A 13364-nucleotide genomic window follows, 5' to 3' on the forward strand; every position below is an offset into this window, starting at 1 on the left:
AGTGCTAGACACGAAGGCATGCCTCCAATAAGACTTAATGCTGAACTAAATTAAAACGAGGCCTCCAACGACTATAGTCTTACAATTACTAACTAAATTCAATATATAGTTTATATGTAATTGTTCTAAGTGCGAGTTATAACTTGTGTGTTCTATTTCTCGTCTCAGCTTTACCTGTCAAGCACAGCAGCAGCCGTTGCATGACTTCCAGGAGCCGCCTGGAATGGGCGGGGCTAGCACGGTGACGGGGGGATGTGATTGGTGGTGGGGGTTCCAGTCGAGCCGGGTGCGGCGACGTCATTGCTCTCAACAGGCTCCCGCAGGCCGCGGCGGCCAATCAGGTCGGAGAGCTCGCGTGTGGGGGCGTGGCGGCAGCTCCAGGGTTGATAGTTGTTACCTTGAGGGATTAGACGCACACACAAGTATCAGCTCTGCAGTGAAGCTAAGTACTGTAGAGTGTATCAGGAGTGTTGGCGGGGCTGTGAGGCGAGGCGTCGCCCCTGTGTTGGTGACTCACCATCGAAGTGCTGTGTGCCGCGTACTCCCGCACCCGTGTGCTGCTCCGTCTGTACCGTGCACCGTCGGACTCACACAATCCACCAAACTGGCTTCTGCCGAGACCGCCACCATGCCGGACCAGGACCTGGCCTCTAAATACATGGACCTGCCCCAGCAGGGGCTGGCCACCATGGCCCACACGCCGCCTTACGCGCAGCCCCTCGGCTACCAGCAGCCACCGACGCCGGGCTACAATCCGCCGAGCTACAGCTTCCCTCCGATGTATCCTCAAAACTCGTACCCGGCCTACTCCACCATGGGCTCCTACCTCACCTCGCAGTGTCCCTCGCCCTCCGTCGACGGTCAGTATCATGTCATGTTCTTTAAAGTCATTCTTTCTTTCTACAAATGCAGCGGTCAGCAGAGCCACGGCTCCTGTCGGGGTTTCTGGGGAAAGTTGTGTTGGGAATACATTCACGTCAGGTCTGTCTTCTACAGAGGGTGGCGGGAGGGATGCCGGGTGCTTCAGCACCGCCCCGCCCCCATCACACCATCCCGGGCTGTGACCTTTAAGTGTTGCATGTTGGCTGCGTGTTTAGGTTCACTTGTGCATCATTTAGTATCTGAAGACGTGAGTTCCCAGCTGCTGGGACACTCCTTGCCCTTCCTCCTCACTTCCATCACCTCTTAGAGCACTCCCTACTCCCTCAGGCCACTATCGTGCCCCTGGTCCTTGTCATTCATTTTGAGGAGTGAGGCGAGCGTCATGCTCATTCCCCCTCCGCTTCCTCCGTCAGGCAGTGAGGCGTGTCTTCCTCGTGTATGAATTCTGTAACGCTGTTCGCGCCGCCAGCACTTCCTTGCATGTCAATACCGCGGAGGACGAATTCCTTGAAGCGTATTTTCATAAAACAAATATAAAAAGAATGATTTCCAGGTAGAGGAGCAATGCGTATAAAGAAACACACACACGAGACAGAACCGTCAAGGATGACAGAGGAAGCTTCCGTTTTTCCTCCACCCACAGCCATTCCTCACTAACCTTTAACCTTCTCCTGCTTGTCCTTCCTGTCATTCTTCCTGCCTACCCGCTCCTCCTCGTCCTCCACCACGCCATCTGTCACAAACAAGATCCTCACAACACTTGCCCTTCACTCCTTTTGTCTACCTAGATGTCACAACGTTGATTCTTTTTCTTTCTCTCTTTTCCTTCTTCCTGCCATCACACGTATTTTTTTCTTGAAGATACTATACATATCTTGCCATGTTCTCTTCTGTACTTGTTTTTTTCTTTACTGTTTATTCCCTCATTAAACAAAGTAGTGTGAGGGAATCAGGCAGGTGCACAGACAGAGATGAGATAGATATTTGTAGACATAAGTAAACCATTGTAGGCATCGCTTTCCTTTTTACGGCATGAGTGTAGTGTGTGTGTGTGTGTGTGTGTGTGTGTGTGTGTGTGTGTTTATGTTAGATGGTCCAGTGAATGTGCGTGAGTATTTTTAGTGCCCATGAGAGCGCGGCCAAGGGCGGGTGTGGGCGGGAACACGGGTGGGGCAGGCGGGCGTGGGCAGCAGTGGGCTGGGAACCTAATATTCCTCACAACATTTTTATTCATCATCACATGCAAACATTTTGGTTCTTGATTAAGTAAATTTTTAATCTACATTCACATGAGTTTTGTTTTGTTTTTGCTCTACTAGATTTTTCATTATTACATGTTAGTTAATTTAGATGAACACAACGTGACAGTCTTATGCCACACATTATTTTACGTTGATAAATCACCCAACAACGTTTTAAGCGTTCCTCAGTAATACCTCCAGCAATGTCTCTTGTGCTGGGAAATAAAAAGAAAGTGGAGTAATAAAATAAACATTTATCTAGGTTAATTTTGCCGCTGTTACATATTTTTTTTATTCTACTTATATTGCGTACTCTACTATGTTCTCTTCTCATTCTCTTCCCTCCCACGGTCTTCTCTTTCCTTCCATTTCCTCCCCTTCGTCAGCAGGGGAGCACACAAAGGCACACTTAAGATTATAATTGCTCAACAATCGTCCAGTTAGCCTGAGCGAGCCACGATCCGCCGCTAACGTTCCCTCACACTCATCACAAAGACCCTCCTAGTGCCTCCCGCTCACCCACGCCCTCTCTCCTCTAGGCACCAAGATATTCTGGATAAAGTCCCTTCTAGTACACCGTCACTGCTTCCTCTAAGATTACTCTTGTGTACCAGTGAACAAACGAGCACACAAGTCAGCAGCGAAGGTCGGCAACTGCGTGCGGAATCCTATTAAGAGGCCGAGGTTGTGAACTACGTCTGATTCTAGGCCTCTCTACATCATAGGCTAAGTCTCATATTCCTAATCACTTGCTTAAACCCTTGCACGAGCTTTATAACTCCACTAAGCCGAGGGATTATATGAAATACTGTGGATAATTTGTCACAGTGCCACAGTGCTACCACTATCCCCCTGCCAGCGCCAGGAGAGGTACTTCCCAGCACCGCCTTGTGCCACCAACACCTCGGCTGCCCTTGTGTTGAAAGGCTTTTAAAACACTTAAACTTCACTAGCCAGTTTAGGGGTGGAGATAAAAGATTAAAGGATAAGGTAAAGCTTGGCTAGGCCGGGAGTAAAGGCAGCGCGAGTGGCAGAGGTCGTTAAGCGGCAAATATGCGCGCGGTGGTATAGAGGATGGCGGTGACGGCGGCAGCGGTGGCAGTGGTAGTAGTGGTGATGGTGGTAGCGGTTCCCCTTGCCTCCTGGAACACAGGCAACACATTCAGCGGTGTAAAAGAAAACTGCAAATAGAATCCGCCACGGCAGGTTATGAGAAGCCGATGTACGAGGCGACGGAGTAAAAATAGAGGTATCATAATGTTGACAAATAATGCATTATGCGATGCAAAGTGTCCACATAAATATTGTACGCGACATAACACGGCGGAGACAAAATGCAGCTCAATACACGGAAAACAAAGAAGCAAAATAATGTTTAACTCGATACAAATAAAAATGAGGATAAATTACAGAGCGGCACAACACCCGGATGTGCTCACGGCGCCACGCGGGCCGCGGGACGTGACTGCTGGTGGAGGTAGCCCTTCGGCGGGAGAGGGAGAGGGACACCAAGCAGGGCGCGCCACCCCAGCTCGGGCCAGACGTGCAGGAATGTGTCCAGGAACATACGGGCGGGAAAGATGCTGCTTCAGGCCTCCTGACCGCCCTTCACCGCCGGCTTGGAAAATTAGATAATGATAACAGTGCTAGCAGTAGGTACCACGAATTATGCTACTACCACTAGTACTACTGCCATTACTAGTAGTACCACCACCACCAGCACTACCACTACTACTAAATCAACCACTAATACTATTATTGGCATCACCACTACTGTTGTTGGTGCTGCTAGAATAAAAAAAAAAATTCCATTGCACCATATACAATACAAGTGATGTTAAACAAGAGGATTTAAATACTTGTGTTTGCAAAGCAATAGATCTGCCGCTGTGCTCGCCACCCCTCCACCTTGTAGGCCTCCAGCCATTCAGGCAAGGGAGCGCTAACCCGTCTGGCCCTTCCCTACGTCGCCACACCTGACTTACTCTCCGTTTCCTCGGTACCACATGCCTTGCGATGTGTTCTAAACAGCTGTGTCCTCCTGAAGCAATAATTTCAATAACAGGCTTACTTTCTTGGTATTTTCTGTGTACCTTATATATATATATATATATATATATATATATATATATATATATATATATATATATATATATATATATATATATATATATATATATATATATTAGTGTACCCAGGGAGTAAATTTTCTGTCTTACAGACGAAGTTTAAGGCATGAGCAACGATGAAGTTGTTCATCCCTTTAATATATATATATATATATATATATATATATATATATATATATATATATATATATATATATATATATATTTAATAAAATCATAATAATTGTCTATCAATTATGTGTATCTTCATCTATCTATTTACATCCACTTGAAATATTTAATTTTACAAAGCATCTTTATGCGATGCACTGCAACTTGTATATGGCATTGATGGGTTTATTCAAACCAAAACAACGTGAACATAATTTTACCGTGAGTGTTTATGGTTAAGTGGTTATATTACAATTTTGAAAGCAAGATTTCATCACGCTCGGCAGTGTGTGTGTGTGTGTGTGTGTGTGTGTGTGTGTGTGTGTGTGTGTGTGTGTGTGTGTGTGTGTGTGTGTGTGTGTGTGTGTGTGTGTGTGTGTGTGTGTGTGTGTGTTATTGTGAGGAGTTACGGCGGTGTGCGGGAGTTGTGATCTGAGGCCTGGGCGTGGGCGATGGTGGCGGTATTCGTGTACAGCATGGATCTATGTGGGTGGGAGAGACATAGGCGTGGGTGGCGTGCACGAGCATGTGGGACAGCGTGCGGAACCAAGTGGATGGGAAGGAGAGCTTGAGTGAACCAAATAAGTGTGGGCGAATCGCGGCATGGGGGCATGTGTGTGGGTGTGAGGTTCCCGCAGGCTTGGCAAGTCCTCACACCCACGCCGCGGCAGTCCCACCGCAGAACAATGGGCGCGGCAGGACGGGAGTAGCGGGGAGGGGAAGGGCGAAGGTGAAAGCAGCTCTTTGCCTTAACCACGAGGGAAAAGGTCGTGTTTGGCGTAAGTTTGCAGGTGACACAGTTGTTCCGCTCAGCATTAATATTCAATCTGACGAGTTGGTCGTCACGCGGCCAAGGGGGTCAACGAGGGCGGCGGTGGTGGCGGCAGCGGTGACAATAAGCCACCTTTCCGACGGTACCTGCATGCCTCATCCTTCTGCAGGAGTACCGTAGAGCAGCTCAGTCAGCTAGCTTATCAGGCGTGAAAGGTGTGTGGAGGCGCGCAAGAAATGAGCACGGGGATGGGCGTCCGTCATGACACCGTGTCGTTCGTGTGCGTGTTTTGCGTTGTAATTCATCTTAAGAGTACGTAATTATGGCCTGGGAAAAACGCTTAATGTCCCCGAGATAATATATTTCTGTGCCAATTGGCCACGATATATTTCCATTTTTTTCACACTTACAATTATTGTTCTATTTTTGTCGCGGTGAGAATGACTGCTCATAACTTTCCTTGCCAGTCAATCGCGCACCTCGGGAACAAAGGTCTTAGCGATCACTCACGCGTCCCATCTCAGGACGCTTCTCTGCCTCCTCGCCCCGCCCGGCTCGATACCTTCATTTCCATCCTTGCCTTTCCTCATGGCTTTTGCCTGCCCGCTTGGCTGCTTCGTCCTCGCCACACCCATTCCTTCCTTATGCTTCTTCTCCACTTCTTCCTCGCCTTCTTCAGTGAATCAACACCGATGAGAGGAGGTCTGAATGTCTTTCGTTATCTCTAAACCTTTTCATTGTTTCTTGTGGTGTTTGTCCGGTCTGAATCCACTCAGCCCGGGCCAGACAGTTCAACCCCAGAGGTGACTCAGCCATGCACATTGAGGATCAGGTTTATCGCCATTCTAATCATTACCTTAAACATCAACAACAATGAAATCCTCACCAGCGCCTCATTACTCGGTTCACTTAATAGCCTGACCCTCCGCTGCTCCTGCTGCCCCTTTCTGACCCTGTCCTTATCCTTCCTCCTCTTCCTGCGAGGTGTCCGCCAAGGTAGGCGGCGGACGGGCTAGCGCGAGGCGGCGGGTGTGGGGTGGCCAGTGAGTGAAATCCTGCCGCCGCTGCTCGCTGTCATAAATCTTGGCCGCGGGTGGTGGTGGTGGTGGTGGTGGAGGAGAGTCTCGCTTCCTCGTTACTGGATGACACGGAACACTCGACAGTGGCTGTAATTTTCTCCGAGCGGGGCAGAAGCGAGGAACGCAGTACTTAATAGAGGGCCCCTGCTGATGCTGTACTCTTGCTGGGAAGGAAGCATGCCAGAACGTACTGTATAAAGAATAATGTATACCATATCTACATCTATCTAGTAAAAAAAAAAAAAAAAAAAAAAATATATATATATATATATATATATATATATATATATATATATATATATATATATATATATATATATATATATATATATATGATGCGCGCGCACACACCTTAAAATAATATCACACAAGTTCCTTTAGAGATAGTGGAAGGAGAGTAGAAGGTTGAGATTAGACAAAGGAAGAAGAAAAGATCAATCTAGAGGTAAAAGAGAAGACACATTTCTGTGTACGAGGAGATGAAAGATCCACACAAGTAAAAAATAGTGAAAATAGCCAAACCAGTGTTCGTGTGGGAAGCTTAGCGTCAGGCGGGAAGGATAGAGAGCTCTCACAGACCTATGCCTTGGCCTGCCTAACGCATCCCAACGCAAGGCTGCAGGCGCCTCACGGAACAGTCAGGCCTTCCTTTCCTAAAGCAAATCACATGGGGGCAAGTTATTTAATCTTTAATTACTAAGAATTGTTAAACATTTACGTAAAACATTCAGCATAATTACCTTAGGTTTTGTATCATGTGGTAGTATTAAGTAGTGCCTGCCTTTACATGGTTACAATGTTGCTAAGAAAGATATTACCACCAATGTCACCATCATTTTTATTACTGTTACAACAACAACAACAAAAAGAACTACTACTGCTACCACCACCACCACACTACTACTACTACTACTACTACTACTACTACTGCTAAAACTACTACTAAAACTACTACTATTACTTCTACTACTACTACTACTACTACTACTACTACTACTACTACCATCACCACTACAATATCAAGAACAACAATATGAATAATAAAAGCAACAACAAGAACAACAACAACAATAATAATAAAAAAAATAATCAGAATAATAATAAGAAAACTAATAAAAAACAAGAACACTAATAATAAAATTAATAATAAGAATAATAAATATAACAATAATAATAAAGATGATAAAAAAAAGAGCGAAAGACATGAAGGTATGGAAGTGAACATCTCCACACCATAGAAACTCAGTCAAAATTCATGTGACTGAGAACACCTACGCCAGGCTTTCAGAGCGCGTCAATAATGGCTCCGTCTGCTTCAAGTCAATCGTTATTTTCTTCATGCAAACCGAACGGGAGCCAGCAACCTTTGCCGACACCCACCGCCCATCCGCCCTTCGCCCTAGATCCGCGGCGATAGATTGATACATACAGAGAGAGAGATTGATGTGTGGTTATTTCACTGAGACGGACGGTATATGTATGTACAAACTGATGTATTAGGTAAAGGATACACTACAAAACTTGAAATTCTAGTGTTAAGAGATTACTTCCAAACAACATATCTACTATAATACTGAGTAATATGCAACAAACGATATATTATAGACAACTCTGAATTTTAGACAATATGTAAAAGATGATACATTGTAGACGAACGATTGAAGGTATATAATTTTTCCAATGAGAGGCTTACTTTACTGAGCTGGTAATAAAAAAAATGAATAAAAAAATGATTATAAGAATTAAGAGGTGAAACTTTCCAAATTATTTTCATGACCAAAACTGTGGCAGGTCTTGACGTCATTCACAAATCTGAGACTCTAAGTATTCCAGAAGTTAAACTAATTATCCTAAAGTTAATTAGGCTGTGGTGGGTCATTAATTAGCCAATCATTTGAATATTCCAATTTATATAATGATTTTTATACGTCATGAAAATTATCGCCTACACTTTTATGGAACTACAGAATATTACATTTTTCCTACTTTTTACATTATTCCGCAACATTTTCTGTTTCTGTTAGGAGAGTTTTCATTCCTTTATCTGCAAACAAACAAAGTTTTCATTAAGATATTTATCAAAGGCCAAAGAAAAAACAAGTTATGTTCTCATGTATTTTTCTTTTTTTAATCGAAATGTGGAGAACATATCGTAAATTTTTGGTAGAATAAAGAGGAATACTTTTGAAAAACATCGTAACTTCAACTAAAATAAATTTTCATAGGACAAAGATAATAATAGTCAGATTTTCCTATTACAGTGAAGAATCTATGGTAAACTATCGCTAAAATAAATAAATAAAACCCAAACGTTTCAAAACCCTGATAGCTTTCTTATAAGCAAATTTTCAAAGGCCACAGAGATGATTAATTAAGTCTTGAAGTCTGATTTCTCTGACTTTGCAATATCAAAGACACCTTTGAAAACGCCAATAACTTCCAAATAGGCAAATTTTCAAAGAGAAAAATTAGTTAAATTTTGAAGTCCATTTTCTCTTACTTTGTAAAATCAATGGTAGAATACAATAAAACACCTTTGAAAATCATGATAACTTGAAGTGCATGGTGTTTAAGGAGAGATAAAGCAGCACAGCGTTTGGGAATACAACTCTTGCAAGAGCGGCGGTGCGAGACGGCGGGACTCTGTGTGTGTGTGTGTGTGTGTGTGTGTGTGTGTGTGTGTGTGTGTGTGTGTGTGTGTGTGTGTGTGTGTGTGTGTGTGTGTGTGTGTGTGTGTGTGCTTGCTTAACGATCTCAGGAACGATGCAGACAATGTAATGCAATATATTTGTTTATAAATATATCGATGAGAAAAATAATTATTTGAGTAGCTTGCACGAAGTCGTACCTCCTCTCTCTCTCTCTCTCACACACACACACACACACACACACATGAACATCTCCCCAAATGTAAAATAAATAAATGGATAAAATAAGAAGGTACAAATATTTTCCCCATCAAATAATGAAGGAATAACAAACATTTGCTGGTTTCTCTACTTCCATAATATTTTTTCACGACACTCAAGAAAAAAAAAGTTGAAACCAGTCAGACAACGGTCGATGCTTCCCAACGGCAATTTACGTTCGATATACAGCGATACAAGTACAGGCAGCCATGTATTCCCCCCCCTCCACCTCTCTCTCTCTCTCTCTCTCTCTCTCTCTCTCTCTCTCTCTCTCTCTCTCTCTCTCTCCGGGACAAAAAAGAGTATCAACATTCTTCCTTTTTTATGGGCAAATTCTCACACATCGTCACATCATATCTTATTGTCATTCTTGTCAAACATTTACACTTTTTTACGCTTGGTGATAACCGCTCTCCTCCTCCACCTCCTCCACCTCCTTCTCCTTCTCTCTCCCTCTTTCCTTCTCATTCTCCTCATATTTTTTCTCTTTCCATTTTTCTTCTATCTCTTAATTCTCCTACTTTTCACCTCATTCTACTTTTATTATTTCTCCTTTTTTTCTCCTCATCCTCTTTTGCTCTATTTCTCGTCCTATTTGTCTTCCTTTTGCTCCTGCTCTTCTTCTTTCTCATGTTCTTTCTTCTCTCCCTTCTTCAGTTTCGTTTTCTCACCTTCCTCTCATTTCTCCTTTTCTGTGTCTTCCTTCAACTTCCTTCCTTATTTCTCTACAAAAAAGGAAAACCAGCGAAAATAAAACAACAGACCAGATGGCCCTATGAGGAGGCATGCATTAACTTAAACTGTCTACTTACCACCTAAAGCAACCAATAAGATAGTAAAGGCGAAAGCTCCTACTGGTGATTTTTATTGGAGCCTCATATGACCCCCATGTTGCGGTGCCGTGGATCAGTAAATCAATGAATCTGTCGGTCAGTCAATCAGTCAACCCATAAATATTCAGTTTCTTTCTCTTTTGTATATTTTTCTTTCTCTCGTTTTGCTTTCTTTTCTGTTTTTATTATTTTGTCTTTCTCTCCTCGCTTGATTTCTATGGAACTTGAATGATTGGTATTCTTCAATGCATCTCTTTATTTAATCTAGTTTCTTCATGTACGAGAGGGCATGGATCTCTCTCTCTCTCTCTCTCTCTCTCTCTCTCTTGCTTCTATTTGTTACAACGAGTCTTTTAACATTCTTCCCCTCTGCCTCCCCTTCGTTATGGCTACACTGCGCCAAATCCCTACAATATGGCACAGATAAATCCCCCTCCTCCCCCCTTCACCAATAAAGACTAACTAACCGGAAATGGAGGGAGGGAGGGAGGGAGGAGAGTGAGAGATAGGGAGAGGAGGGAGAGGGAAGGACACAGAGGCCGGTGATTCAGTACAGTAGCGTGTAGAGATGGACACCTAGTCACTCTCTGTAACACTCTGTAACACTATTGAAGTATTTTAACACTCGGTAACACTAGAATGCACTGTTAATTTACTTCAACCGCCTGTTACAATGCTTTTCATTCTCTGTAACACTGCAACACTTTAACATTCTCAGGACATTACCCTGTTACACTTCCTTTACTGTTCTATACCAGTGAAACAACTTGTAACACTGCAGCATTTTGTAACATTGCGGTAACACTCTATAAGGTTATCTTTAATACTGTAACAATATTCCAACACTCGACTATTATATCTTAACATGCTACAGTTACGTAACACAGTGGAACACACTTTATTGAACACTGCCTTCAACTATCAATAACAGAACAAGAAAAGCCACTGCAACACTTACCTAACAAAACCCTGCAAGCAACACCTCCTCAGCCACTTACAAACTCCGGCAACACTCAGTACAAAGCGCCAATGAATCGTTTCGGAATAACACACTTAGGAAGGTACCACACCCAAGCAATGCTCGCAACGCTCCCCTGAGCTTCTGGCATGACTCGAGGCGACACACGCAGCCAAGGAAAAGAAAATAATAATAGGAAATACCACGTTAACAGTTTACCTTGCTGTTGCTGCAGGTGAGTGACAGCTTGTTTCTGTTCCTCGCTTACCTGTGAATGAGAAAGAAAAAGAGTTTAAGGATTGTATTCTCAAAAAAAAAAAAAAAAAAAAAAATCACGTATTCTCACAATGGTTAATATGTTCTAATTGAAGTCATTGTTGTTTCTAGATGTGTTTTCATGATTTCAGTAGTGATTTAACAAATATGCCATAACAACTAATATCATACAAATAAAATGTTATGGTCTTGACATGTGTTTGGTCTTTGTTCCAGAGGTAATTCAACAGATCTTCCATGTCCATTGGGAAAATCAGATATGAAAATAAATTGACTATGTTTATGGCCTTTTGAAAATAAACCTTATGAGAGAGTGAAGCACTTGACAATGTGAACTAAAGTGTAAGCAATAAAATAACTTGGTCGATGGAATGATAAGTGTGTTGAATCCTTTGGTTGAAAAAGACATTGAGTTAAGTCACTATTTTGTTAAACTGTTCATAATAACTAATATCATTGTACAGTGAGTGGTCAGCTCATCTCTGTTTCCTTCTAGTGGATGGGATTTATATGAGGAAATATGAATAGGAAACAGCGCTCATGTCAATCTAGCTTTTGTTTAGTCGCACTTCTGTGAATTGTTTATCATAGCTTGTGCCAACTGGTGAATTTGTAAATCTCTATTACATCATTAAATCTAATTACCTTCTCACTGTCATATGAACGATGTACATACAATAGAACCACAATACAAACTTATTTAACATCATCTACAATAAAGAAAAGCGATTGCATGCATACATTTTCGAATTTCCATCAGAAATGATTGCAGAGCTAAATAAATGTGTGAGTGAATTTGTGACTTAAAAAGAGGAAATGTACTAAGCAGCAGTGAAAGTTAAAGACAAGGCAGGGAAGTTATTTTTCAATTACTTTCAAGACGTGGTTGTGGGACTAAAGAAATATCTCCGTAAGCTTGCGATTAATGAAAAATGTGCCGAGTAGCAGTGAAAATTTAAGACCATGCAGTGTTATCGATCTTTCATTGCATCACTAAACCAAGTGTACATGACGTGATGTGTCTGTCTATCTGTCTATCTGTCTGCCTGCCTGCCTGCCTACCTGCCTACCTGCCTGATGGACGGAAAAACAAGGCAGCGGAGTGTGCTAGTCCCTGTATGTAGGTATTATAACACGTGCCTGTTTGCATGCCTTCACTCCCCCCGCCGCATAAGTGGCAGGAAATTTTCGACGTAAAAACCAACAGCATGTACAATTTTTATGATACAATAACTGTCCGACTTTCACGTCATGAGAAAGTTGAACTGCAAAACATGCTACTCAGAAACACACACATACAGAAAAAAATAAATAATAAAACAGTCACAACCACATAAATACATACACACAGGGTGATACACAGACAGACAGATGGGCGACTGAACACACACACACACACACACACACACACACACACACACACACACACACACACACACACACACACACACACACACACACACACACACACACCATAATTGCAGAGAGAGAGAGAGAGAGAGAGAGAGAGAGAGAGAGAGAGAGAGAGAGAGAGAGAGAGAGAGAGAGAGAGAGAGAGAGAGAGAGAGAGAGAGAGAGAGAGAATATTAGTCAGCTTCGTGAGTTTCTAGGAATCTTGAAGGCGCCTTTAATGGGAAGCTAAACAGAGATCAAACCTCTTGTGTCAGGAAGGAGGAGAAGGAGGAAAGAAGGAAGAGAGAGGAGGAGGAGGAGGAGGAGGAGGAGGAGGAGGAGGAGGAGGAGGAGGAGGAACGGTCAATGAATCTGTGAATGGAGGCAATTACTTGATTGTCTGATCGTGGGAGAGAGAGAAGTGATGAGTGGAGGGAAGTCAGGAGGGAGGGAGGGAGGAGGAGCGGGAGGGGCGAGGCAGGAGGTATGAGGAATGGCCACACAAATGAGGGGAAATGAAACAAAGGGATATAATATAGAGAAAAGATAACATTCCTGCTTACACACCAAAAATAATTAGGAGTGATTATCATCTTATTCCAAATTTACTATTACTATTTTTGTTCATCATTTCTTCTGCCTCGTTTTTTTTTTTCTAACTTCTCCCCCAAAAATCATCCAATTCTCGATCACTCATAGCCAAAAAGATCATAAAATATTGATCTATTTCTCTATACGTATAT

General features: G+C 42.8%; 1 protein-coding gene across 5 annotated transcripts in view; it reads left to right on the top strand.

Annotated features, from left to right (window-relative positions):
* The window catches only part of LOC123520635 (homeotic protein distal-less-like), a 100664-nt gene that overhangs the window by 426 nt on the left and 86874 nt on the right, over window positions 1-13364 (top strand). For all 5 annotated transcript variants that reach the window (XM_045283108.1, XM_045283111.1, XM_045283109.1 and 2 more), the window contains exon 2: window positions 169-860. In XM_045283108.1, the coding sequence (XP_045139043.1) occupies window positions 224-860 (637 nt within the window). In that variant the 5' untranslated portion in view covers window positions 169-223. The remainder of the gene's footprint in view (window positions 1-168; window positions 861-13364) is intronic.

This window comes from Portunus trituberculatus, chromosome 47 (genome assembly GCF_017591435.1).
Source record: "Portunus trituberculatus isolate SZX2019 chromosome 47, ASM1759143v1, whole genome shotgun sequence".
Lineage (NCBI taxonomy): Eukaryota > Metazoa > Arthropoda > Malacostraca > Decapoda > Portunidae > Portunus > Portunus trituberculatus.